This window comes from Neomonachus schauinslandi, chromosome 6 (genome assembly GCF_002201575.2).
Source record: "Neomonachus schauinslandi chromosome 6, ASM220157v2, whole genome shotgun sequence".
In the NCBI taxonomy this organism is placed as follows: domain Eukaryota; kingdom Metazoa; phylum Chordata; class Mammalia; order Carnivora; family Phocidae; genus Neomonachus; species Neomonachus schauinslandi.
In genome coordinates, this window is record NC_058408.1 from 153,719,035 (window position 1) to 153,746,830 (window position 27,796).

Genomic DNA, 27,796 nt, shown 5'->3' on the forward strand with positions numbered 1-27,796 from the left:
GGGGCGGGGGCGGGGGCGCGCGGGCCGGGACGCGGCGCGGGAGCATGGAGCCGCGGGCCGGCTGCCGGCTGCCGGTGCGGGTGGAGCAGGTCGTCAACGGCGCGCTGCTGGTCACCGTGAGCTGCGGCGAGCGCAGCTTCGCCGGGATCCTGCTGGACTGCACGAAAAAGTGAGCGGGGGTGGGGGCGCGGGCCCCGGGGCGCCCGAATCTCCCGGGACGTCCCCACCCCCACCGCGCCGGCGGGCCCGGGGCGCGGACCGGCTCCAGGGCGGGGGCGGCGCGGCGCCGGCGCCCGCTTTCGGTTTCCCGAGTCCGGGCTCCGGGGCGCGCGAGTGCGGCCGCCACTCGGGGGGCCAAAGTGGCTCTCAAAGTCGTCGCGACTTGCCTGGCGGGAGCGGCGGTGGGCGCCGAGGGGAGCCGGGCGCGGGGCGCACAGCCCGTGTCCCCGCGCCGCCGCCGCGTGCCGCCGGCTCCCCGAACTCCGCACGTCTGCCATAATTAACGCACTTTTCTTTGTTCAGACGCACTGTTGAATTCGGCTGTTTCCAGAATTGTCATCGGTTGGGGGGTGGCGGGGGAGTGGGTTCAGATGAGCGCCGGAAGTGCCCTGCCAGTCACTCACGAGCGGGGGTGCCCTGCCTAATGTCCTGGGGCCCCCAGGCTCCTAGGAGCCACTCGGGGCCCTGGGTTGCTGGCAAGCAGTTGTGTCCAGCCGTGGGATTCAAAAACAGTGTTTGGTGGTGGGGGGTGGGGGAGCCCCTGGCAGCGTAGGAGTGAAAACATACAGGTGGAGGTGCTGGGCAGGGGGTTGGTGGTGGGAGCCCTGCTTTCTCCGGTGGAAGGGGGTCCCTGGGCAGGCCTGGGGGCACATCATCCTGAGATGCACCTGTGCGCCCACTGCAGGGACTCAGCAGCAGGAAGAGTCTCCTGGTTACAGTGTCACATGGTAGTGAGCTGTCTCACAGATAAATGATTAGGCATTAATCAGGCCCTAATGTCTTAGTGCTCCTGCTGGGCCTTATCTGGAGGCTGCAAGCAATAAATGCCTCCCCTTGCAGAGGCCCAACTTTTTGCCTCCGAGGGGCCCAGATTTTGTGGCAGTCGCCTGGACGTGGCAGGAAGACCATCACTCTTCAACAGTTAAGCTGCTGCTATTCTCTCTCCATTAGATGGGCCAGAAACCATTTATGCACAAGTCATGTGATTTAACATATGGCCTCCCGGGTGACTGTCGCCCCACTCTGCCCTGGAGACCACGGAGGGTGCTTGGCCGGACCAAGGGGTGGGGCTGGGGTGGGGGGGGGCTGCAGCAAAGCCACCTGGAAGCTGCCAAGCCTGTGCCCTGCGGGGTCAAGGTCTCATGCCAGTGAAGGCCACCACTTCCTCCCTCTGGCGGGAGGGCCCGCTGGGGCCTGTTCCTGCTCCTGGGTCTGCGCAGGGCTGTGCCTGGCCGGGCCTTTCCTCCTTGGTGAGGGGCATTGCCGCAGAGGATCCCTCCTCCGTTTTCTGGGCTCCCCAACTCAGGACAGGGGAGGCTGTAGGCCCCTCTGACTTGTGGGGGGGAATGTCAGTGGGGGAGGCAGCCTGGCCTCCCTTTCTGTCTGCCTCCACCCCCTGCCCCCCACCCAGGCTGGGGCTAACCTGGCTTGGAGATCAGCACTCCCCTCGTGGAAGGAAGCCGGCCAGGCTGGGCTCCCCAGCATGGGAACTGGCAGCCGTAGACTCGTGGGCGTCAGCCCTGCCAGGGCCACGTTCAGCTGTAACCGGAGCCACCCACAGAACCCGGGCCTCGGTGGGTGCAGCTCTGCTCCTCACGGGCTCCTGCTGCAACCCCAGCACCTCCAACCCACCACTGCTCCGTCCGAAACGGCCCCGGCCTGCCCTCATCCCCCCTTTGCTTACCACCCCGACTTCACCCTGTCTTCTGTTCTGGGCCCACAGTGTTAAGAGTTCAGTGCTCCTGTTACAGCCCGTTCATCAGGTGGGGTCCATTGGCAACTTATAACCTGGCCTGGGTGTTCTGGGCGGTGGGTGTCTGGCCTTGAGCTGCCGGGTCCATAGCCTTCCCGAGGCCAGTTTCTCCTCCGTGCCTGCCCCCCTTCATCTGTGACAGTGGCGGGGCTGCTCCCTCGGTGGGGGCCCCATCCTGGGTGTGGGTCCTGCCCAGCCAGGCCCAGCAGCTGGGAGCTCCGATTGGGAACTTCCGGGTCCCAGTGCAGTGGAGTTGTGCAGACCGTGTTCAGGGTAGCCCAGCCACAGCTGTTGGTGTGCCCATGGTGTGCAGCCAGGCACATGCCAGGAACTGTCATTTAGCAGTGGCTTCCAGAGCTGGTGCGCAGACCTGGAGGTCGGGAAGCCCCATGTGGCGGTAAATCATTGCCCATGTCTCCTGCAAGGTCGGAGCCGTCCCAGGGGAGGGGCCCTTCGCGCAGGTCCCGTTCTCTCTCCTGGAGCAGGGCCCAGCAAGCAGGGTGACTCACTGGGTCTTTGGGAGGCGGTATCCCCTCCCTTGGCACCCTGGGAGGTGGCTTCTCTTCCCCAAATGTTCACAGAGGAAAAGAGCTCCCCGAGGCCTCCAAGGTCTCAGCAAGTGTGTGGTGCTGCCGGGCCAGGGTGCCTGCCTCCTCCCCCCGCGAGTCTTGAACCTGCTGCCAAGCTGCTTTGTGATCTGAGGGAATACCCTCAGCTGCTTGGTGCCCACCCTCATGCATCCCCCTGCATTCATCGACTCCCCACTGTGTACCTGGGCTGAGTGCCAGGCACCCCGCTCTGCACACACGATCCTTCCAGTCTCCCTGCAAGGCCGTGATTCCTTCTGGTGTAGTAAGGATACCAATGTCCCAGGCCTGCCTTGACCCCACAGGCTCAGACTGGGGTTCAGGGTGGGTGTGGGCATTGTTTTGTGGGTGGTTTGGGGGTATACCTCTGGCTGAGGCATGGCCCAAGGACAGCAGAAGCCCGGTGAAGGAAGGTCTCATGGACAGTAGGAGTGACGACCAGCTGCCCATCAGGTCTGACAAACCCCGAGGCCCCCGGCCTTCATCTCTGAGCTGGTGTTTTTCAAACTTCCCCAGTTGTGAGTCATCCAGGGTGCGATTACCATACAAGACTTCTGGGCCTTTGTGACCCACACCCCACCCTGCGAGGTTGGGGCTCCAGCTTCTGTAGCCAGCCAGTCAGGAATCCCAGCAGGCCCGTCCCTGGGCAGGAGAGCACCCTTGTTCCATCCGGGGCGCACTCCCACTGGTGACCGGTGCCGGGATGGGTCGCTGGACAAATAAGGATAGACACCTGTTCCAGGTCCTACTGGGCATGTCCTCCCTATCCTCGGGGAGCCAGAGGGACTGAGAGCAGGGTGCCCAGTGTAGCATAGGGTGGTGTGACCCCCAGCAGGCAGACAGCTGCCTCACAGGGGACCTGGCCAGTGGGGAGGTGAGGAGGGGGTGTGGAATGGGGGAGCCACCGGATGGCATAGAGAGGGATGTAGTCAGCTGCTGTGGTGGTTAAACCTTTGAGTCCAGGACTCGGGGGGCCAGATGTGCTAGCCTGGCTCCGTGGCTTGCCCCAGAGAGCCTGGGTCTACCATGGGGGAGGGGCAGCCTCCCATGTGTGGCCTTAGACAAGGGACCACGCTGGTATCCAGGCTGTGACTTCCCTGGCCAACCTGTTTTCCCCAACTCCCTGAGCAGAGGTGGGCCTGGAGGCCCGGTGAGGCTGCCCTCCCCAGCCTCCCTTTCCCACGTGAACCTGCTCCCGTCCGTCCCTCGGGGCTGCCGGCCTGGTGGAGGGGGGGGCGGACTGCGGTATATTTTCTAAACCAACATGTGGGACGCGGGGAGCCCGGCCACAGAGTGGGCCTCGCCGTCTGGACTCAGGTCTGCCCTGGGGCCACAGGCTCCTGGCTACATGGTGCTCCCTGCAGGCACCTGAGATGGACCCCTGGGGTGTTTCTGGTCCAGAAGCCACGTTTCTTCACCTCTTTACTGGACACCAGGGTTGCCTCTCCCCGTGGGAGGATGAGGAAGGGAGGTCCAGGGCAAACGTGGACCCAGCTGGGGTCAGAGGCTGCTGTCGGGTTCCATAGCCACTTGGGTCCCGAGTCTGCAGAGCGGGGAGGCCGCGGGGGCGGCCGGGAGCTCTGGCAGGCGGCGGGGCCAGCTCCTCCTGGCCGCGGGCCAGCTCAGGCCTGGCTGCTCTGGGGGTTTGCTGAGCTGCTTGCATGGGTGAGACCTCACAGGGGCGGGGGAGCTGAGGCCGGCCTCGGGTCTTCTGCCAAGGACTGCAGGCTAGGCTGCTTCTCTCTCCTGTGTCCGTGCAAATGGCCCTGCGTTCGTCTCGGTAGAGTGGGGACCTTCCGGGGAAGAACTACTCTGCTTTTGGGTCTGACCCCCATTGGAGTCTCCTGGGCTCTCAGTGTCCCCAGCCTTTCCTCGGATCTGAGGCTATTTGATCCTCCCCCAGCTCCCAAGGACTCTGTGCTGAGCTTTGTTTCAGGGTCCCCCAGTTTCCTGCACGGAGACCTTGGCCGGCCTGGCGGCCCAGTCCCCAGGGCCCCTCCCCACACACCTCTCTGTCCTTGGGGAGGGAACCAGCAGGGACCCTCAGCAGCACGGAGGGCAGGACGGTGCGGGGGCCTGGGCCCCTGGCCCGGGGCCTGGCAGGCTGTCTCTCCCGGCCAAGGCCCTGCGGTATCACCTGCCAGGCTGGCCGGGGCCTCCATCCCCGGGCACGAGCCAACGTCAGCACAGCCTGGCCTCACTGTGGGGCTGGGCCCTGTGGGCGAAACGCAGAGTGGTGCCACGCCTTGTGCCCCGGAGTCCAGCTGAGGTCGCCCCACTGGGGCAGGGTGCTGCCATCCTTGCCAGGGGGAGTGGCTGGTGCTGTGTGCGTGCCTGGACAGGGGTTCAGACCCCGACCGTCCCGGGCTTCCCTCCGCCCCCCATCCGTAAGCAGGGGATGGCCGTGCTGTGTGTGTCCTGGGGCTGTGTGGAGGGTTCGGGCGCTGAAGCCCGCAGTCCGGGGAGGGAGCCATCCCCGAGCCGCTGTTTACCCACCAGGGGTGTGGGCGTGGCCTGGGCGGGGCGTGGCCTGGGCAGGGCCCGCCCCGGGAAGGAAGTGTGGCGGCTGCATGCGGCGCCAGAGTCACGGGGCTGCCACCGGGTCCTCAGCAGGGTGCCACCCCCGGGGGGGGGGGGGGGGGGCTGCAGCTGACCTCTGGAAGCCCCCCCCCGCACCCCGCCCAAGGCAAGAGCCCCCCCATAGGCCGAGGGCGCCTGCACACAAGGGCAGGGACACGCCTGCTCTCCAGGCTCCCAGTGCTCTGTGAAGCCAAGGCCAGTGTCCAGTTTGACCTGCCAGGGCAGGGAGGGGTCACTGCCTGACCGGCCTGTGCCCAGGGGCCATGCCTTAGAGCTGTGGCTCAGGTCAGGGCCTGGATCTCTGTCCCAAACATGCAGGGACTCCCTGAGGGGGGTTGTGCGCCATAAACCTCCCTGGACCCAACTTTGGGGCCTTCGGGAATAGGGGGACTTTCCACCCCCCCCACCGACACCCCCGCTCCAGCCTGCCTGTAGCAGGAGAGGACTGCACAACCCCCAGGGTGGGCTGGCTCCTGCAGAGGAGGGTTCTGGGGGGACGACGGGTTAGTTTGGGTAGAGGGTGATGGGAAAGTGGCTGTCCAGGGGTTTTGCTTTTGGGGTACCCTGGGCCCCAGCCTGGCAGGAGGGGGTCTGCACTGGCACAGACTTGGGGGCAGGGGGCAGGGGACAGGGGAGTCTCACGAGCAGGCTGACCGCAAAGAAGCCTGGGGGGGGTGGGGATGCAGATGAAGGGGAGGGTATGAGTGAGCCCCCCCACCCCGTTCATGGTCTGAGTGCCTGCAAAAGTGGGCAGAAGTAGGCTTTGGGGGGCCTTGGGAACAGCCCTCCAGGTCTAGGCATGTGGATCCTGCCTGGCGTGTGGACCCCTCCTCGCTGTGGGACCCCTGTGGTCTATAGACCTGCCGACGGGGTGTCCTCTTAGAGGTCCTGCAGCCTTCCCTGTGGCCCTTGTCTTACGCCCACAGGGTGGCAGTTGGGGTGCTCTCTGCCTCAGCCTTAGCTGGGGTACCCACTCAGTGTAGGGGCCAGTGTGCCATCCAGGTGTTGCCCGTGGGGCCGGGGCTGTCCCTTGAGGGGCTCCTTGGGGGCCTCTTGCACTGCGGGTCTTCTGGATGTCACCCTCTGGCAGGGCACCACTGCTGCCCGGGGTGGGGACCCCCTGGCCTCCCCCCTCTCCTTGCTAACACCCCCTGCATCGGAGGCCCCTTCGTGAGGTGCTGTGGGTTACATGGAGGGGATCCTGACACCCCTCACAGCAAGGGGCAGTGAGCATGCGGCCCAGGAGCTCAGGGTGAGTGAATGCGTGTGCCTTCGTATGAGCACGAGTTTAGCGCTCAGAGTTTTTAGCTGCTTTTGAATGCCCGGCAAAAGAACCAGGGGCTGACTTCGGTGTGGGGTCCAGTCCTGGCTCTGATGCCCAGGGACTCGGGGTGACGTTTGCTGACACACCTGCCTGTCACGACCGCGGTTGGGGGTGCGGGCAGCTTTGGGCAGGGGCTTGTCTCCCCCACCTGGACTCCGGCAGACTTTCCATAGCGGGCCGCACAGCACCTGTTTTGGGCCTGGCGTCCATGCAGCTCGGGAAGACCGCCAGGGCAGCCCGAGCGAGCAAGCGTGGCTCTGCGCCGGTAAATCCTGACTTAGAAAACCGGCGCTGGCTGCTGGGGCCGTGGGGTCTGTGCACCCAGTGCCAGGTGAGGGAATGACCCGGGGCCCCCTTTCCCACCGCTGGTCCCCAAGAGTCCGCGCCCATCCTAGTGTGGAAATCTTCCAGTGCCGGATTCCCACGATGGCTGAGATGCAGGAAGCCGTGTGCACACGCGGTCAGCACCTACGTAGGGAAAGGACTCTGCTGCCGCTTGGTCAGCCAGGACGCAGGGCCTGGGGCTGCAGGGGTCGCAGCACAAGCCGTCCTGTGGGGACGCCTGGTCGTCCCAGGCCTCAGGGCAGGTGAAGAGCCACATGCCCGGAGGAGGATGAGGAGGGGATGGTGGGGCTCATCAGCCACCAGAGCACAATCCCACCGGGGAGGGAGCTGGGTGGCCCCTCTCCCCAGCTGGCCCTACTGCTCCCCACCCCTTTTCCCTTCCTCTTGGCCACAGGTTACGGGCAGGTCAGCCCTCTGGCCACACAAAGGGCAGGAGCAGGCTGCCCGGGCCAGGTGGCCATGGACCTGTGTTTGCTGGACTCTCTGGTCATGAAGAGAAGACGTGAGCCCCTCGCCACCCCCCCCCGCCCCACCCACGAGGACTTTAGATTCAGGGCATGGCCACAGGTAGATGAGAACCTGATGGGAAGGAGGAAAACTACAGTTTCCAGGCTTTTACCATGAACTTGAATTAAACAAAAATGGGGCAGTGTTTGCATGCAGACCTGCCGCCATGTTTATTAGTTCATCAATCTCGTGACCCTGAAGACCATGGGGAGGCGATGCCCTCCGTCCCGTCTGTGCCCGGCTCCCGGCCCTGGCGCTTGGGGGCTGTGCGGGGGGCGGTGATGTCATGGACGGTCGGCCCTTCTCAGCTTGCCTGGATGCTTCTGGAGAACAGCAAATGGGGAAACCGTTTGAAACTTGAAACAGTGGAAGCGTCCATCTGTCATTTCTACTCTGGTCAGATTCGAAGTGGGGAGTGGGGACAGAAGTGTCATGTTCTAAGCCTTGTTTCCCGCAACTTGGTGGCAGTCTGCTTTTGTGCTTACAAAAACAACAGCTTTTAGCTGAAGCGGTCTTGCGAGATTGCATCACGTTTGTTGAAAAGTCATGGTGCTCGCCACTGGAGAAAGGTATGGAGTATTGGGCTGGTTTTTTACTATTTCTATGTTTTCCTGCTGCACCGTGGGTCGCTGGTCAATTAGATGCAGCGACATCCACAGCATGGGGCCTCGGGGATGGCCCTCCCCTCGGGAAGGCGCTCTGCCCGCTGACGTTCATCAACAACCCCCCGCAGGTGCACAAGACCCCCCCCCCCCCCGAGGTGCCCAGAGGAGGCTGCGTGGCCCAGCACTTCCCCGGGAGAGAGCAGGCCTCTAGCTGGGCAGGTCCCAGCTGGGGAACCCTGTGGGAGCCACCCTACCCTTGGCCTTGGCTGTGGAGGTCTTCATGGGAGGGAGGTGGGTCTCCTGCCCTCTCTTGTCCCCTTCCCGTGGGTCACATGGCCTCGTCGATGCCGCTTGGCCCACTCCCCTCCTGGAGCTGGAGTCCTGAGGGAAGGGCCTGGCAGTGCCAGGCAGGAGGGGTGGTCCTTTGAGGTTGCAGGGGGCAGGGCTGGTGTGGCTGTCACCTTCACCTACAGGCAGTGAAGACCGTTGGGACCGACTCAGCATTTAGGAGGGAGTGGGCTCTGGCTGACACCTGTCCTCTGTCCATGGCCGCCATGACAGCCCCCACCCCCGGACACCCTCGCACACGGCAGGCACCTGGGCCCATGGGTAGCATGCTTGGGGTCTTCCCTCGGGGAGGAAGAAAGTGGGTGGACAAGGCCGGTGACCAGGGGCCACTGGCCACAGAGCAGCCCCCCCACAGGCCCAGTCAGGCCATGTCACAGCACCCCAGACTCCCCAGACCCTGTTCTCAGGCTTCCAGGGCCCCCACGCCTACACTGGGTCTTGGGAGGTCTCCAGCTGCGAGCCCACGTGAACGGAGATGTGGACACTGGTGTGAGACCTGAGAGGTGGCCTTCATGCTGGTCCCCAGGCTTCATAGAGCACATGCCTTCCCCTGGGATGCCCCACATGGGGGACACGCAGGGGCGTTTGCCCCTGTTCAGAGCCTGGAGGCACCTGAAGATGCTCGGGGCACATGCCAGTACCCAGATCCCGCCGGGCCCCTGGGGGTGGGGACTGGGTGCAGCGGTGTCCTCACGGTCCTGACTGTCCCCTTCTGTCTCCCCACTGCCAGGTCCGGCCTCTTCGGCCTGCCCCTGTCGACTCCGCTGCCCCAGCCCGAGGACCCCCCTGTCAACGGCTGCCACGGCCCGGCCCCCAAGGAGCAGGACGGAGAGGCAATGCAGCTAGGGACGGGCCCTCCGCTGCCTCCCTGTGGGGAACAGCCCCCCGAGACCGCAGACCCCAAGCCGCCCCCCCCCCTTGTGCCATCGTTCCCGCCGTATTTCGAAGGCGCTCCCTTCCCTCCCCCGCTCTGGCTGAGAAGCACCTACCGGCAGTGGGTACCGCAGCCGCCACCCCGGACCATCAAGAGGACCCGCCGACGCCTGTCCCGTAACCGCGACCCAGGCCGGCTCGCCCTGAGCCCCATCCGCCTGCGGCCGCGCCAAGTACTCTGTGAGAAGTGCAAGAGCACTCTGAGCCCCCCCGAGGCCAGCCCCGGCCCCCCAGCTGCCCCTCGGCCCCGCCGGAGGGTGGGCAGTGGCCCCGGCCCCAACAGGGAGCCCCGCAAGCTCGAGGACCCTGATGGTGGAGGGGACACGACGGCCACCAGCATGAGGAGAAGCAAGAGGGAAAGGCAGGAGGAGGACAAGGCCCGGGTCCCCCGGAGCCCGGCCATCAAGATCTCCTACAGCACGCCGCAGGGCAAAGGCGAGGTGGTGGAGATCCCCTCCCGCGTGCACGGGTCCCTGGAGCCCTTCTGCCCCTCCCAGGCCCTGCACGGGGGCAGCCAGGATCCCGGTGGGCCCTCCGCCTCTATCCCCAAGCTGAAGCTGACGCGTCCCGGGCCCCCTGGCACCAACCTGCCGCCCCCCAAGATCCGCTTGAAGCCCCACCCCCGGGGGGCTGGGGAGCGGGAACCCGTCTACAGGGCCGAGCTGGTGGAGGCGCTCAATGGCCATGGGCGAGGCCCCCGGGCCGGCTCACCCGCTCTCCTCGGCCACAGCTCTGCTGGCAGTGGGCTGGTGGACTCTTCTTCTGGAAGCTCTGGCGAGGATGAGGACTTCAAGCGGTGTCCCCCAGGTCAACACGGGCAAGAGAGCCTGGCTTTCCTCGCCACCTGCCCCAGGCGGGGGACAGAGGGTGCCAGCGAGTCAGTGTGGAGCAGCGACAGCCTGGACGAGTCCAAATCGTCCAGCTCGGAAGTCACATCACCAGACACGTGTGACCTGTCGTCAGGTGACGGTGCGTCTGTGCGGTCCTCGTCCAAGGACGTGAGGCAGACAGTCCCGCCGCTCACGGTCCGGCTGCACACACAGAGCGTCTCCAAGTGCGTTACCGAGGACGGGAGGACGGTGGCTGTAGGGGACATTGTGTGGGGTAAGATTCACGGTTTCCCTTGGTGGCCAGCACGTGTGCTTGACCTCAGTCTTAGCCAGAAGGAGGACGGGGAGCCCTCTTGGCAAGAAGCGAAAGTCTCATGGTTTGGTTCTCCAACTACGTCGTTCTTGTCTACTTCAAAACTCTCCCCTTTTTCTGAGTTTTTCAAACTGAGATTTAACCGTAAGAAGAAGGGGATGTACCGCAAGGCTATCACAGAGGCTGCAAACGCTGCCGAGCACGTGGCCCCGGAAATAAGGGAGCTCTTAACCCAGTTTGAGACCTAACTCGGGCGACCAGGTGAGTGCGCGCCGGGGCTGGGCTCTGGCGGCCCTCTGCTCCCAGCCGCGGCCTCCGGCCACTTCCAGCGCCTGGCCGTTTGGAGAATTGTCCTGCTCATGGCCAGGGTCACTCAGCTTCGCCGGTCACCGGAGAGAGGCTTTCAAAGTAGCGGCCTCCGCGGCCCGCGCCCAGAACGGGCCCAGTTTGTGTTGCCGTGAAGGATCTGCTTACCCTTTTATCTGCCTTCCCACCCCGAGGAAGGAGCAGGTTTAAAGATGGCAATCTTGACCGAGGGGTGGGGTGGGGGCTTCCTCGGGGGCCACGCACTCTGAGAGGACACAGCTTCCCCTCTCCCTGGACTGGAGCCGCGGCCCCTCTCCCTCCTGTTCCCAGGTGGGTCCTGACTCAGGAAGAAGGAAGGGCACTGAGCTGCAGGCCCTCAGATGCCACTCCGGTGGCCCTCGCCCCCCACCCTTCCGACCGGCCCCGCGCCCGTGTGGGTCCTTCCTGGGCCTGTGGCGGCCAGGCGCTCTGGGCTCCCGGAGGTGGCTCTGGGCTGTGTTCCCGGCCGGCGTCTTGCCCTCCGACTCCTCTCCAGGAGAACTTTGTAGGATCTTCAGCCACGGGCCTTAGGAGGGTCCTCCTTGGGTGTCTGTCCATGTGGACATACCACGTGGGGGTGTCAGGAAGTGGCTGAGGGACAGAGACTGCCTGCCATGAGCGTCCCCTGGGCCCCGGCACAGGGAGGTGCTGGGCATGGTCTCATCGAATGGCTGCCACCAGCTCTGGAGCCTGCGCACTAGGGGGTGTCCAGCGGGTCACTGGCCCTAGTGGGGACCTCCCGGAGCCAGCTCCCCTCCGTGGCCTCCCCCTTGGGAGGAGGTGGGTCCCATGCAGGCGGCCTGGGCTGGACCAGAGGGTGTGTGGTGGGGTCCCTCCTTGGAGGTCAGGCCACGGCCGTCTTCCTGACCCCGTGGCCTAATGCCCACAGAAACAGAGATGCGGGGAGGCGGGGCTGTGCCCAGATCAGTGGTCCTCCATCCTAGCTGGGCCTCTGCCTTGGTTTCTGTGACCGTCAGCTGACCTTGCCTGGTCTGGTCCACCTGCCCATCCCCCTGTCTGGCACCACAGTCCCCAGCTCGAGCCCTCAGGCCTTAGCGGGGCTGGCGGATATGTGGTTGGGAAGGGGTTTGTGGGGCACCTGGTGTGACCCCCTCACTGCTGTGCCACATGGATTGGGGGGCCCAGGATTGAGAAAGCGATGATGATGAGGGGGGCACCGGGGCAGGGTCACAGCCGGGACTCTGGAAGCCTTGTCCCCACCCTTCCCCCCCCTGCTTCCTGTGTCAGTCCCAGTCAAGTGCCCTGAATGACTCCCAGGGGTCCAGACACAAGCCTATCCTCTCCAGAACCAGGCACAGCCCCTGTGAGCTCTGGGTCTTCGTGTTGGGGCGCGGGCATGGCACCAACCTGTTGGCATCGAGCCAGCGAGGGTCTCAAGTGGGGGCACCCTGTGGGGCCGGCGGCCGGCTCACCTGAGGGAAGGGGTCTGGAGAATGGTCAGACGCAACTTCTGCTCCGGGCATGTCCTGGGGGCCTGGGGACCCTCTGTGGGGTCCTGCCCATCTGTGTGCCGTCTGCCATCCCCAGCCCAGGCTCACTGCCCACCAGGCCCCTCCTGCCTTTGGCCTGGTCGGGGGTCAGTGTGGAATCTGGGCACCTCTCCCACTTGCCCCTTTCCTGTGAGCTGTGGGCCGGTGTCAGCGAGGACGTGGTGAGCAGTCAGTCCTCAAGAGTGACCTTCAGATCCCTGGTCACAGTGGGTGCTTACTAGGGACTGTGAGCCCACCTGGGGGGCAGGGAGCCCCCCTCCCCTGGAGAACGTTGGCCAGCGTGTTCAGGGCTGGCTGTGTTTACCTGGAAGCAGAGGGAAGAATCTGGCCAGACGGGTTTCCCTGCTACAGGGGCTGTGCCCACAGACTGGCCTCTCCTCCCTCCCTCCCTGCCTCCCTCTCCCTCTGGCTCTCTCTGTCTCTCTGCCTCTCCTTCTCTGTCTCTGTGTGTGTCTCGGTCTCTCTCTTTGGTCTCTGGGCAGCACCATGCTTCCCCAGCAGTGCGTGGAGCTCTGGGAACGCAGGATGCTGGATCTTTTTAGCACCAAAGCACAAAGCGGTTTTGGCTGATTGGCTTGAGTTTTGTGTTTTGAGGATGGAAGACTGCTCTGAGGGCCACACCAGCTGGTGTTTAATCGGCTGGCACTGGTGAGCGGGGCTCTCCTGGTGGACAAGTTTGCTTTCAAGTGTCCGTGATGCTGTTTGGGGGTCAGGCCCTTGGCCTGCTCCTTGAAGGGGAAACTGGGAACCGCCTTCTCTGGGGACGGTGGGCTTCTCTGGGCGAGCCGAGGGCCGCGGGGTCTGGTGCAGGGGGCTGCCCTGCAGAGCGTGTGTACGATGCTGATGGGGCTTGTCTGGTCGCTAGTAGCTGGCCCCCCCGGGAGGAGGGCTGTGTGGGCCTGGAGCTCGGGCAGGGAGATCAGCCGGGGAAGCTTGTACTTTAGGCCACGTCCAGCCCAACGGGCGCCGCTGGCGGCCCCAAGGACATGGGTGGTGTCTGCAGTGCCCCCCGGCGCCAGTCAGGGGGCATCCCAGCCGACCCCGCGGGGTCAGGGCCCTCCCAGGGGCGTCGTGCCCAGCATCCAGTCCCGAGAGATTCCTCTGTCCCATCTTGCAGGGTGGCTGGAGGCTCAGCTGACTGGGGTGCCCCCAGGGACGTTCTGGAGAAGCGCCAAGCCGGCCTGGGACGTGGTGGCCAGGGCAGTGGTGAGAGGCCAGCCGGGGGCCTGGCTGGGCTCCGGTGAGAGGGCACAGTGGCCCTCGGCAGGGACTGCCCCCAGAGCACCGGTCCAGCCTGGGGGGACGTGGGCCTCCTCCTGAGGAAGGCCCTGACCTCCAGGGACAGACACAGGGCCGCCCGGCACTGGCCTGGCTGGTCGCCTGCTGCTCTGGCCCCAGCAGCCCAGCACTTCGGGCCTCATTTTCCCTGTCTGTCTCCGAGTGACGGAACTGCCTCTCGGGTTGGGTGGTGAGTGAGGGGTTCCCGGGGCGCCTGGTAGTGACCTGTCGGCGGCCGCCTTTGGAGGTGGCCACTGTGCCCTCTCTGGCTCCGTGGGGGCTGTTTTCACAGGGGCTCCTCCCGTGCCCTGCCCCCCACACACAGGCTGTCAGGGCCCCCCAGGGAGGGCAGTGGGAGGGTCACAGGCTGCATTCCTGGGGTGGGGACGGGCTCATGCTCCTGGCTGGATGGACGGGCATCCTCCTCCGACTTGGACCTTGAGGGGCTCGGCTGGTCAGAGGGCCTCGTCCTGCAGGTGGGCTAGGGACAGCCGAGAGTGTGGGGCCAGCCCCCCACCCTGAAAGGTGATGGCGACTCCTCCTGAGGGTGGCAGCCCGCCCCCAGTGGGCCGAGAGCTCCACTAGATGGGGGACAGAGGGGACACAGTGTCACTGCAGCCTCACCCTGTGAATCACAGCCTCCAAATTTGTGCATAATCACACACAGGAATGTGCTGAGAAGGGACGAGGGCCCCCCAGCGAGCATCTGGCGAGGAAGCTGACCTGGACTGGGGATCCGGGAAGGCTTCCTGGAAGAGGTGACATATGGCTGAGCGCGAACGGTGAGCTAATCGTGAGCTAATAGGCTGGGGGGTGAGCATCCTAGGCAGAAGGAGGGCACAAGCCCGAGGCCTGTGGCAGGAGGAAGCCTGCACATTCCAGGATGGGGGAGGAGGCAGCCGGGCGTGGGGATGCTGAGGCCCGGAAGGCAGCCTTGTCCTGAGAGCAAAGGACACCATGGGGGCCGTTAGGCAGAGGGGTGAATGGCCCCGTTTGGGCTGAAAAGACCCCAGCTGGGGTCAGGAGGTGAGGAATGGCAGGAGGACAGAAGCTGAGGCCAGGATGGGGAGCCGATGGAGGGCAAGGGGCGAAGTGAGGAGCAGGGGCCTGAGAACTGGGGACCGCTGGGGACCAGGTGGCCCCCGCTGGCTGGGGCCTGAGTGCCTGAGTCTTGGCTGGGAGATGACTTGGGCCCAGTACTCAGGAACATTGGGGCTGGGGTCATGGAGCTGGGGAACCATCTAGGCCCCACAGAACGGCCGCTAGGGCGGAGGAAGCTGTGGAGGAGAGAGGCAGGTGGGCCACGGACTCGAGGGGGCAGTGGGCGCTCACGGATGGGCGGGGCCCACGAGGCAGGGTCGGAGCCGTTACTGACAGTCATGGGGAGCACGCCCTGAGGGGCCCAGTGTCCTGGGAGCCCCGACGGCACCATGTATGGGACTCTGGAGCCTGGGGCCCCTCCTGGGCAGAGCTGGGGGGTGGGCGGGCTGTTGGTGGTGCTCTGTTGTGGCGGGGCCCGGGGTGGGGGGCAGGAGGGCACCCGGGGCCCCTCCCGGCCTCTCGGGCCAGTGGGAAGTTCACAGGCTCCGTGTGAGCGGGAAGGGCCCCAGGGCTGTTGTCCAGCCTCCTGTGGAACCAGGGGCCCCAGCACTTCCCTTCCTGCCTCGGTGGCCGGGGCGTTGGAGGGCAGGAGCTTTTTGGGGTCACACAGCCATCCCCCTCGCGGTGCCAGGGGTTGGGTAACTCCAGGACTGGACTTCGTGACTCACTGAGCGTCACTGGGTGTCCTTGGGGCTAGCCTCATCCCATGTATTAGCTTCCTGGGGCCGCTGTCCCCCCACCCTGGCCGCTCGGAAGAACAGGACTTTATTCTCACGGTTCTGGGGACCCGACCCCGGGCTCAAGGAGTCAGCAGGACTGCACTCCCTCCGGAGGCTCCAGGGAGGCTCCTTCCAGCTCCCGGGGGCTCCCAGAGTCTCCTCAACCTCTGCCTCTGGGGTCACGTGGCCTCTTCTCCTCCTCAGGGTCCTGCAGGGACCCCAGGATGGCCGCGTGGTGACCCAGCGTGGCCTCATCCCAGCGTCCTAGTGTGGTGACACCTGCAGCGCCTTTCCCACTGAAGGGGACGGTCCCCCAGCCCCAGGGGTTGGGACCTGAAGTGTGTGGGGCCCCGTTCACCCACGGCCGGACAGGAACCCCGCTCAGGCCCACCAGCCTCTTCTTCGACGGGCCCGCTGGGCTCAGGGAGGGGTCCACTGGTGGGAGACTGGAGCCTGCGGGGCTTGTGCGGTGGTGGATGGACTCGTTCCAGAGGATCCGCCGCCCTGCCCGGGAGGCGGTGCGTGTGGGCGGTGGGTCCCGGCAGCTCCACGGGCCGCTTGGCGCTTTAGCTCCATGGTGTTCATTTCTCCCGGGTTTCGGAGCCCCCGCAGGAGAGCCAGCCCGACCCCGCTCACGGAGCTGCGGGGCCTGGCCTCACGCCTGCCTGGCGGGGTCACCCCCACGGAGGCCGGGAGCTTGTGTGGCGCTTGCTGGTGGGGCTGGGGCGGAGGCGTCCAGAGCCTGGGTCCGCGGTCTCACTTTCCTTGTGGGTTCTCCCTTTTGGAACAAGGTCCTTGAGCTGCAAGCCCCAAACTGGCTTTTCTCTTTTCCAACCCTAAATAAAAAGGTACTTCCACTTCTGAAGATGGGTTTCTTAGCGGACTCCCCACATTGCTTTCAGGGAACTCAGGTCCTCGGTGAAGATTGTAATTATTTTGTTCCCAAGGGAAAGCGAAGGCCTATAATTCTGAGCCTGCTGTGGGAACTTAGGCCCCATCCCGCCTCCCGGCTGCTGGCACCATCCCTGCCGCCTCCTCCGGGCCGGGCCCTGCGTGCCTGGGAGGGCCGGCGGGCAGGTGGGGTGCAGGTGGGCGAGGCACGGGCAGCGGCTACGCAGTGCCCAGAAGACTCATGGGGTGTTTGCAGCTGCTCTTCCGGGCACCGGGTGCCTGGGGTGAGGGGACTTCTCCTGGTGGGGGGCGGGGGAAAGGGGCGCCCAGGCAGGTGCCCCTCCCCCGGTGAGATGCCTGGCCTGGTAGAAGAGCCCCGTTTGCCCTGGTTTTCATGGCTTCCATGCCACCCCAGCTCCAAATACTCGCCCCTGGCCCCACCCCGCCTCTGCACCCCTGGCCCGAACCCCAACCCAGAGGCCCAGGGCACTCGGGAAAGGACCCGCACTGCACCCCCATGGAGGGGTCCTGCAGGCGGCCCCCTTCTTCTGTGCTGCTACCCTGTCCGTTGCTTAGCCATCCTGCAGGGACACTGGTCGCCCCATAACTCAGGTGCAGTCTTACCGGACAAAGGCAGGACCACTCGCCAGAGCAACCAGTGAGCTCTGTCCTGGGCGTGTGCGTGTCACACGAGCTCGTGACTCCCTTCCATCCGCGCAAATACTACGGCTTTTGGTATTCGTACTGTCCCGTCCCTGGCGGGTAGCTCACCAGCACCCGCGTCATCTCTGGCAACGGCCGTGCTCTGTGCCTGACGGGATTCCGGCTCGCGGTGGGCATTTCCCGTCCAGCCCTGGGGTCGGCCCTCCCCCAGGGGGTCCTGGGTCCTCTCCGGGGACAGATGTTGGCCACCCCTCCTGCCACGAGGGGCCCTGAGCTTCCCCACTATTTCCCGCCTGTTTCTAGCCTCTGCCAATGACAGAGAGATCGTGATTTTGTGACTGATTTTTCTCATTTGGAATTTTTACTTCTTTAACTTTTATATTTGCATTTCTTCTCTCTTATGCTGAAAATCTTGGTTCTTCGTGAAACTCACGTCATTAGAGTTGACCTCTGAACAACACGGGCTTGACCTTCGCGGGTCTGCTTGTAGGCAGGTTTTTCTGAGAAATACACCGCAGTACCGTGAAAGTGTGTAAGAGCAAATTTTTCTCTCCCTTCCAGTTTTCTTAATAACACTTCCTTTCGTCTAGCTGAGTTCGTTGTAAGACTAGAGCGGGTCATACACACAACGTACAACATACCTGTTCGGTGGCTGAGTCGTCGGTGGGGCTCCGATCCCCAGCAGGCTGTTGGTAGTTACATTTGGGGGGAGTCAGAGTTATACGTGGAGTTTTGAGCATACGGGGGGCCACACCCTAATCCCCGTTGTCATTCAAGGGTCAACTGTGTGAACTTTCCGTGTAAACGTTAGCGTGTGTATCGTATGTGGAATATTAAATGTACTATGCCGTGTGTTTGACATGTAATGTTCCAGCCACCTAATCTCCGTGGAACGTGTCATAGGTCATCATGTCAAAACGATGGTATCGCAGTGTCACCCGTGGGCGATTAGTGGGGACACTGCAAGGTTTCCTTGTGGATCGTCTTGTCCCTGGGGTCTGGCCCTGCGTGGCTGGGGGCCCTGATTCCCCTTCAGAGTCATCCAGACAAATCCTCTCTCTCTGGTTGTTGTGAGCTTATAACACAGAGTCGTTGATTTCAGTCTACTTTCCCCTTCTACATATTCCTGTCTTTGTACATTTTGGTGTGTGTTTCGTAGTTCTGTGCTCATTTCTGAGGGTCCCACGTCAAATCGATGCGACCAGGCCCATTTGGAGCACCCCACAGGGGTCAGCGTTGGCTCAGGGGTGGTTGATCCTCCTACGTTTGTGACATAAGCAGACACATACGTGAAGCCCCCTCTCCCCGCTTAGGCTTGAGCGGCATCCCTAGTCCCCTGTGCCTCGCTTTCTCTCTGACCTGCACCGAGAAGATGCTGGTGGCCATGGGCAGAGACCACGTCCTCGTCCTGGCAGAGCCCACGGGCACACCGCAGCCTGTTCATCAGCGTCCTTACGGACTGCGGGCTGTCCATGCTTTCCTCAGACAAGGCAGGCTATGAGCTGGGGGTGGGAGCAGGTCACCAAGCAGGAAGGTGCCTGTGTCCTACAGGCCCTGGGGGACCTGAGACTCCGACCTGATCCAGTGGTGGGGCTGCAGGCTCCAGGGCAGGGAGGCCCCCGAGAACCCAGGTTTTCCCTGGGTCCTGGCTCGTGGCACCGGGTGGCAAAGCCGCAGTGCCTGCCTCACTCCACGCCTGCTGGCCGCCGCCTCTTCCTCAAGGCCGTGGCTCTGTGTCCCCTCCTTGGGGAGGGTCTCCCAGAGCTCCCCGTGCACAGCTGTGCCTGACAAGCCCTGCGCGGCATGCTCACCCCGCACCCTGTTCTGTGTGCGGTCTCCCCGTCAGGTAAGTTCCGTGAGTTCAGACTCTGGCAGCAGGGGCCCGTGGCCCCAGGGGATGGGCCGTGGCTCCCCAGATGGGGACACTAGTTCGTGGGGGGCACGGAGCCAGGGTTCGCTCCCGGGCCGGGCTCTGCACTGTGCATCCAGCCTGCCAGGGGCTGCTGGGCGGCCCTGCCTTGGCCTTGGAGACGAGAGTCAGTTGCCTGCTGTGTCCCTGCGCCCTCAGCATGGGGGAGATACTCCCCAGCTATGGCTGGAAGGGTAACTGGATGGGGGAGGCAGCCTGGGAAGAGGGTCTGGGGCAGGTGGGCAGGTTGGCATCTCCCCGAGGCACCTATGGACTATGAACCCTGAGCTGGAGGCTCCCACGTCCACGTGGACAGGTCACGTGGATCACAGGCCCTCCCGGGGGCCCTCCCCGCACGGAGGGGGAGCACTGGCTGGGAGCCGGGCGCCTGGGCCTCTGGACCACGAGGTGTGGGCTGCATGTCAACTTTGTGGATATCCTGGGGAAACCTGACTCCCAACAGCGATCTTCCCATCCTGCGTTCTGGAGGAGTTGGCATTTCCCATGCGGGCATTCCTGGGACTCATCCCCTTCCAGCGGGCGTGACTGACCCTGATTCTGAAGGCCTCCTGCCGGCATCTCTGAACTTCCCAAGGGAGACAGGGCTGCACCCCCATTTCCTTGGCCTGGGGACCCCCGCGCCTGGGCCTGGGTCTGCAGTGCGGCGTGGGTGTATGTGGCTACAGGAACCATGGGGACCAAACAGGTGGCGTAGGGCCTCGTCCTGCAGAGCGGGGTGCTCGATCCACGACAGAGGCCACGCTGGTCTCAGCAGGGTTGAGGGTGTGGCCGTGTTTGGCCAAGAGCCAAGCTGGAGGGACAGGGCCCAGTGGCAGAGTGCCTGTGTGTGTGGCCCGTGGAAGGCCAGGTGCTGTGGGGCTCTTGGGGCTGGGCATGGGGTCACAGGTCCAGGGTGGGAGCGTGAGTGGCCACTGTGTGGCGGACACTTATGAGGGGCGGGGTCGTGTGTGTCGGGCATCTGCGTGGCTCCTGGGGGCCCTGCACGTGTTCTGTGTCTGCGGATGGTGGCGCGGCGAGCAGCTGTGGGCCTTCGCCTTCCTGCGGGACGCGCGGGGGTTCCCGCTCCCGATGGGCCGCTGGACCCATGCTACCGTGTGCAGCCGGCTGCGGTTGGGCGAACAGGCCTTAAGTGAGGAGAGCCGCAGGACTGGTCGCCCGTCTTGGGGCCTGAGCGCTGGCCGCTCGCGCCACGCTTCCCGCCCGATGCCCTCGCGGCCCAGGCCCTCCTGGTCACCGCCGTCTTCCCCGCAAGCCCCAAAGGAGGACCCGGTCCCTGGGGCACCAGCATCTAAGACGGGCAGCGCGGCCTCAGCCGACCTCCACTGCGGGGCCCGCGGTGGTGACCTCGGGGCCCCGTGGGGGACGCAGCTCCTGTGCGCTCTGCTGGGGCCCTGAGGGGCAGACGGGGGCAGGGGGCTGTCCGAGCGCTTGTGTGGTGGGCGCGGGAGCCAGCGCCCTGCCCGGGGACACCAGGGAAGCCTGTCCTCCCAGAGCAGGTGGGGCAGCCTGCTGGGCCGTTGGGCTGGTTCCCGGCCAGTAGGGCGTCTCCCTGCCCAGGAAGCCCCGGGAAAAACGAGCTTTTCTCGGCGCAGAGGCCGAAGCCTGTGTGGTGACCTCACCTTTGCCATTGTTTCCAAGTCGGGCGGGGGGGTGGTGGTAGGAGGGACAGCAGGGGGCTGGGCTGCTCTGGGACCGGGCGTCCGGGCCCGCGGCGGGGGGAGGAAAGAAGCTTATGCTGAGGGGTTTCCTGGCTGGGGTGACAGCAGAGCAGGGGACCCGCCCGGCCATCTCCAGATTTCTAGGAACACCTGCTCTTCTCATGGAGGCCCAGCCAAGCCGGGGGGCTTCCAGGAGCCGCTGTCCCCCGCGGCAGACACCGAGTGACGACCAGCCCTCCTCAGGTCGCTCGAATCCCGTGTTTGTAAGGAGGTTGGCGGCTGAAGGATGTGTACGGACGGCTCCAAAGGTCGGTCGTGGAGCGGGGCGTGGGCAGTTTTAATGATCTCTGGGGGCCGAGTGGCACGAAGCATGCTTGCCTTTGATGGGAGCCCCTGAAACACTCAATGGAAAGGGGCGACCGGCGGGTTCTGGGTGGCGCTGACCCCTCGCCCCCCGGCAGGTCCCCCTGTGATGGGCTGTGACCTCCCCAGACCCCGACGCCCCTCCTCACCTCTCCTCACTGCTTCTCCCCTGCGCTCAGCTCCCCGCGATTGTGGAGGGATTGTGGAGGTGGGGCTGCCGACCCCAGCTGGACCCCTCCTGGAACGGGAACGGTCTGGGGGTCCCAGCTGCGTCCCCGCAGGGAGAGGTGAACAGGAATGGGTTTGTATGCCCGGCTACGATCTGGTGCGTGTTTCTCAGGAAGGAATTGCTCCTCCAGTCGCTGGGAGTCTGCCATCCTCAGCAGTGCAGGGCCAGAGTTGGGGCGGGTGTGGGGAGCAGGGGCGGGGGCTCCATCCAGCCCCCCGTCCAGTCCACGCACAGTGGCCGTCTCCCTCACCCAGCTTCCCTGAGACTTCCCCCAGCAGAGCTTACCCAGTGACAGCAGGTCATGTTCTTCTGGGGCACACTTCCTCGGGGACCCCGAGTCAGGGCCTCTGCCTGGCCAGGGAAGGGACTGCGCCCCAGGGCAGGGCAGAAACCTCTACCTGCTGAGTGTATGTTGCTCAGGCCTCGTCCCTCGCGGGCCAGGGGACTGTAGAGCCTGTCTGGACACAGCCAGCCTTTCCTGCAGGGCTTGTGGTTGGGGCCGGGGTGGGTGGTCAGGCCTGGACTTGGGGCGGACTGTTCCCAGCAGAGGCACCTGTCACCTGGGAGCCCCTCACTCCTGGTGCTCAGCCTGCTGTCCAGCCACACTGCGGGGGTGGGGGGGTGGTTCCACGACCAGGGAAGCCTATGGCCTGATGGGGTCCCCTTCTCAGGCCTCTGAAAGACCAAGCTGCCCCTTGGGGACACCTCGATTCCAGACATCTGTTCTCCAGGACGGAGGGAGGGACTCTGTGTTTGGAGCTGCCCAGTCTGTGGTGCTTTGTTCTGGCCGCCCTGGGACATGGGTTTGCAGCCTGGTATCGAAGCTGGCTGAGTGACCTTGGGCAGGGTCTGGAGCCCCTCTAGCCTCAGCCCCTTGGGGTGATGGCACCCCCGGGGTTGTCAAAATAGAAATAACCCAGGGAAGCTGCCCCCTGTCCGCCCCCCCCCAGACCACCAGGGCCGTGGTCATCACTGTCCTCTCTCTGTGCCCACTGCCCCTCCTGCCCCCCTGGGACCTGCTGCTCCCACCCCCTGAGACCCCGGGGCAGGGTGAGTGTGGCTTGCTGCGGCCGCTGAGGGGGCCTTTCCGGCTCGCTGGAATCCTGGCCATTCTGGACAGAGGAGGATGGGCAGTCCCTCCTTCCCCCTCCCAGCCAGACCGCTCACGGGTGGGCTGCTTGCTCTCAGGCCTCGGCCCCGGGGTCTTTCCTGGGCCCCCAGGAACCTGACGGCGGGTCCGGGCCTGGGCAGGCAGTGTGTCCCCGCCTTGGTGACACTGCAGGGCGGGGCCATCCACCATGTCCACCCTGTCCCACGGCCAGCAGCCCTGCGTGGGGAGGTCAGTGCCTTGCCCCCTCCACCCAGCCTCATCCCTGGGGCTGCTTGGGCCCCAGCTCCTTCCAGCCACCTGACTGTACCACCTGTCTCCCTCCAGGCCAGCCCCCTGGGCAGGTGTGGCGGGCACAGGGCTGGCCCGGGGCCCTGACCCCTGCTCAGGCACTGGGCTAGCAAGGGGGGAGCCCGGTGCTGGTGGAGGAGCGGCAGCGGCGGGCGGGAGACACGCAGGTTTCTCTATCTCTGGGGCTTTTATTCTGCGTAAATGGAAGAAGGCTCTGATTCTCGGTTCACACGAGAATAAGGCGTTCCTGAACATAATTTCATTTAAGTTTTATTTGTACCGGTGTTATGTATGTTCAACTTATAAAGGCCCACTAGTGATAGAAAGTGTGTAATGAGAGAATTCGTCTCCATAGTCCGAAATGAGGCACTTTCCTGCTGTTTCTTATTCCGTGATTTTTCAATTGAGGCGCCATTCGCGGACATTTTTTCCTGTAGAAAATGAAGACGGAGCAATCGTAGAAGCCCCCGCCCCCCTGGCACGCACACACACAAGCACCAGGTGGGGGCTGAATCGAGACTCGGTGTGGACATGGGAATTCACAGCGTGTCCACACGGATCACCAGGACTGTTCTCTGGGAATTGAATTTGCCTCATTTTGGGGCTGCCTAGTTTTTATATTCTTACCATTTATTTGTGCCCAGATCAGGGACATCAAATCTCCCAGTGCTTTCGGGAACCCTCTGGGGTCGGGGGGCAGACTCTCGAATAAAAAAACCTTCCCCAGGTTGGTGGGAAGTCAAGCTTCAGCCCTGCTTTTCAACAACTGTTTTGCAAGCAACACATGCGTGTGATCGCTGTGTGAACAAACTTCCCCTGAACACAGCAGCTTCAGACGTCGCGGGCGCCGCATTTCTTCCGATTCTGTGGGGTCCTGGCCACGCCGGGCGCCGGGCCGTGGACTCCTCTGCTGTGGCCACTTCTGCGTGGTGCCCCAACCTCGGACTGCGCACGGCTGTGCACGCTCTGTCTCTCTCTGTTCCTCTGTCTCTCGCTCTCTCTCTCTCGCAGGCGCACCAGGGCCCCTCCGCGTGGCAGTCTGCGCTTCCTCCCAGCACGGTGGTCTCGACAATCGGGACCTCGTCGCGGCCGCTCCGTCCTGGGGGCTGAGCCAGGACGGGCTCAATGTCACTTCTGCTCCTTGTGGTGGCCTCAGGGCACCCCGGGTGGGGGGACACCATGCCTTCTGGTGGGAAGAGCCACGGGATTGCGGCGGCGCCCCCTTTCCTGGAGCCCCTGTCTGGCCGGACCGGCCTCTGGCTGCCCCCCTCCCCCGCCAGGAGCCTCCTGTGACCCAGTGACCCTGCAGACCTGCATGTCTCCCTCCACCCCTGACTAATGGGCAAGTGGGGAGTTGTGGCAGAGAATGCTCCCCCTTAGGCTGCTGGCCTCAGGCGGGCTCCCCTCCTGCAGGCTTGGCTGCTGTCTGGTGTTGAGACATGGCCTGAGGTGCCCATGTGCCCCTGCGGCCAGGGCCGCCTGCTCAGGGACGGCTCTCTGGGGACCTGGGTGGTCACATGGGAGGTGGGGACGCATCGAAAAGCAGGGCTGAAGCTTGACTTCCCACCAACCTGGGGAAGGTTTTTTATTCGAGGGTCTGCCCCCCGACCCCAGAGGGTTCCCCCAAACCCGGAGGGCGTGTCTCTCCAGAAGGCATCAGTCACACACCCTGATGGTAGCACGTTGGGGTTCCTGAAGCTGTGAGCCCCAGGGCCATGTGCACAGCCATTAGCTTCCCCAGCCCCCCAGGCCGTGAGCAGCCAGAAGGATCTAGAACAGTAGGCCTCCCCGCAGCACCCCTGTGTGCTTCACGGAGAGCCCCGTGGTCTGGGCTTCCAATTAGTCAAGGGTCCTGCGCCTTTTTCTGGGAAATTCAGGGTCCCTGGGAGGTGGGATGGACACGGGTGGGGTGCAGGGTCGGGAGACCCCGCCCAGGAGGCACAGCGGGCACCAGGGAGGTGGGACTCCTGGGGTGGTGAGGGCCACTGGGAGCTGGGGGTCCTTGGGGATCCCTGGCGAGGCAGAGCCTGAGGAACATGGCTCACAGACCCGCAGTGGGTGCTCTGACCCAGTGCTTGGGCCCTCAGCACCTGACCCCGAGGTAACCTCTTTCCCGTTCTGCTTCCGTCAAGGTCATCGACGTTGAGAGCACAGCTGTTCTGGAGCTTCCGACTTTGTGGGTGCCCTCTACGTCCCCCATTCCGTCTGAGGGACCCTGCGTGCCTTCTGGCCAGCTGTGTGCAGAACATGCCCGGCCCAGGGAGGCCGCCTGCTCGCGGTTCCGCAGAGAGGAGTTGTGTCCAGCCCGGAGGACGGCCCCCACTAGCAGAGCGGTTCCTCTCCGCTGAATGTATTTATTCCCCTCACTCAGACTTCAGTTCTTCTGGTTTATGAAATTCCAGGAGCCCAGCCTCACACCGCTGCTGCCGACTCGTCCGCAACCGCGGGGGCGCCACGGAGTGGGGGCGGGGCACCCCGCATCGGGCATCTGGGGCCAGGCCCAGCACGGGGTCTCTGTGCACTTGAGAACCGGGGGCCCTGCCTCCCCCATGTCCCTCCCAAAGCCAGGGTCCCGCCGGGTGCCCAGCACCTGCCCTCAGGGGCCGCCGTGCCCCCCACACAGCTGGGCGGCTCCCCAGGCTGTGGGCCTGGGGCGGGCGCCGCTCTGGGAACGTTCAGACTTCCACAGGAAAGCAACCTGGCCCCATGTTTGTAAGAGTGGGCTCCTCTCTCCTTTCTGTCACTTTAAAGACCAAAAAGAGAAAGAAACAGAAAATGGGTTCTGCTCTTTCTTTGTTTAAACATGAGCGAGAGTGAAGGGAGGTCTGTGTTGAGGCTGCGCTGGGGCGCTCTCATTGCGTCGCGGGAGGACGGGCCTGTGGAGGGACGCGGCAGCTTTGAGAAGCAGAGGGCCCCGGGGAGGAGGATGGGGGGCCGCATCCCCTCCCCACCTGCTCCCTGCGGCTGCCCTGGGTGGGGCAGCATGTCTGCAAACGGGGTGGCCTTGTTCTCGCTCCTGCCAGTGACACCTGCCATCTCCTGGTTTCCTGGCTTGCTCACTCGAGCCGAGGGGCATCCCAGAGAGGACGGTGGCAGCTTGGCCTGTCCCTGGTTTTACCAGAACATTTTAAGGGCCCCGCCGCCCCAGCTGGACTGCTCGTGGCCAGGCTGGGAGTGTGTGCGGGTGGGGGGCATCTTCTGGTGCTCTCAGGACAGAAGAGGGCAGGACTCCCCTCCCCCGTGGTGCCCGTGGTTCTGGCCTTGACTCTTCCAATTTGGGCGGGGGGTGTCACAGCAGAGCCAGAATCCCACCGGAATGAAACCCTCGGGAGGAGCTGTTCTAGTCCGGGCCCCTCCAGCCCTCCACCCCCAGGGTCCACTGCTAGGAGGAAGACCTCACATGAGTCCAGCAGGGCGGCGGGGCGGGGGTGTGCTTTGGAGGACGGAGAGATGGTGCCATCCTCCCCTTCCCTCCCCCCGCCAGAAGCCCCCTCCCTGCCCTCGCTCCATGGGTCCAGCAGAGCCCAGGCCCTCTGTGCTCACAGCTGCCCTAAGGCCCTGAGCCCAGCCCTTGAGTGCCCACTGTGAGGTGACACCTGGATTGGGGGGCGGGGGCAGTACCAAGGCAGAGAGAGAGTGTTCTTGGGAAGCTAGGCATGGCTCCTTGGAGAAGCACGTGTCTCAAGCGGAATGGTGGGGACTCAGGGTCCCTGAGTTGGACGGCCACACGCAGCCCTGGACTGGGCACTTTCACCGCGAACTGCCTGGCCCAGGCTCCCAGCCCAGGGCCTGCGGGTCAGAGCGGCAAAACCAGCCCCCATGGTCAGGTGTGCGGATGACCGCCAATGTGGGGGGTTTGCATCTGGGCACCCTTGCCCCGAACTCCAGAGCCCAGTGAGGGCCCCTGCAGGAGACACAGGCCGGTGGTCCCAAGCCGTGCCCTCCTCCCAGCGGGGACCTTGCAGGCTGCAGCCCGGCCCCAAGACAGCCCTCAGGCTGGGGCTCCCCGGTCCCTCGCCTGCCCTGTGCCCCGTGGCCCAATGCCCCCTAGTGCTGCCTGTGGCCTGGGGTCTCCACCACGTGTCCCGCGGCCCGCTGGCTCGGGCGCCCAGGACTGTGTGGCACCCCAGGCTGCCGGCCAGAGGGCCTGGATGAGAGCCAGCCTCGCTCCCCCCCCACCTCTGCCGCAGCTGGGGTGCACTTGGCCTCTGGCCATGCAGGGGCAGCAGTTCTAACTAAAGGGAGAGACAGCTTTTTTTTTTTTTTTTTTTTTGTCTTTGTGGCTGTTTCTTTTAAGCAGAAAATTAACCACGTTTTCTCGTCAGTTTGATTTCACAGTAGCCACACCTCGCCTGTCTGTGCGACAGTCGTTCCTCCCAGGAACTGGGGGGCTGGTCCCTGGCGACACCTGGGTGCCCAGTAATCTGGTGCCCTGCCACCCCCTGGAGGTGAGGGATGGGGGACAAAAGCAGCAGGCAGAGGGTGGGCTTCCCAGGGAGGAGGAGTGCTCTGGGGAGAGGCGCTGGGCGCTGGCTAGGGAAGGTTCAGCGGAGGAGGAAGGCTCCTGCCAGCTTGGGAGGGGCTGCGGGGGACGCCTTCTGCACAGAGGGACCCCACCCAGGAGCATGGCCTGGGCGGGAGCGGCCAGCCTGCTCAGGGTGATGAGGTCCTGGGTGTGGATGGGGTGTGCAGCAGTGTGAGGCTGGGGGCATCAGGGAGGCCAGAGGGAGCCATCCTGGGTCCCTGCCCGCTCTGGGTCCTGGCCTCTCGTGCATCCCACCTGCGGGAGCTGGTCCAGCCAGGTGACCGTTTCTGCCCATCTCCTCGCTGCCAGAGGCCTCAGTCCCCAGCTGCCACCCACGGTCTGGACAGCGCTGCAGGAACTGCCACCAGGGCCGAGCCCACGTGGGCTCTCGGGGCCGGGGCCTGGGGTCTCAGCACCGGCGTTTCTGGGCTGAACCCGTGTTGAGGAGAAGGACAGTGGAGGCCCACAGCCCACAGCTCATAGTGGCCTGGCTCCCACCTGACACCCTGGGATGACAGACATTCAGTGTCTTTCCAGACCAGCCGATCAGGGCAGAGGGACACTGCTGCTGGCTGTGGGGGGGTCTAAGGAGGGGCTGGTGGTGGGTCTAGGGGCTGGAGGGGCTTCCTCTGCTATAGAAGGGGCCCTCGGATGGAGGAGGGAGACCCGGACTTGTCAAGCAGCCCCGGAAACCAGCGTCCTATGCTGGTCCCTGCAACAGGCAACGTGGGGGTGCTACCCCATTGTTTAGTTGGGGAGCCAAGGCCTGGAGAGGGCATGACTCAGGGTGCTGCTGAAGGGACTTGGGACCTGAGGCTTAGGCTCATCCTGCCCCTGCCA

General features: G+C 64.5%; 1 protein-coding gene across 1 annotated transcript; it reads left to right on the top strand.

The window, feature by feature from the left end:
* Positions 1–22: 22 nt before the first annotated feature.
* Positions 23–24,626, top strand: PWWP2B (PWWP domain containing 2B). Its single transcript, XM_021703827.1, has 3 exons — positions 23–169; positions 8,999–10,605; positions 24,564–24,626. Exons 1-2 carry the CDS (start codon positions 45–47, stop codon positions 10,590–10,592), a joined length of 1,719 nt encoding a protein of 572 aa, XP_021559502.1. The 5' UTR covers positions 23–44; the 3' UTR covers positions 10,593–10,605; positions 24,564–24,626.
* Positions 24,627–27,796: the final 3,170 nt, after the last annotated feature.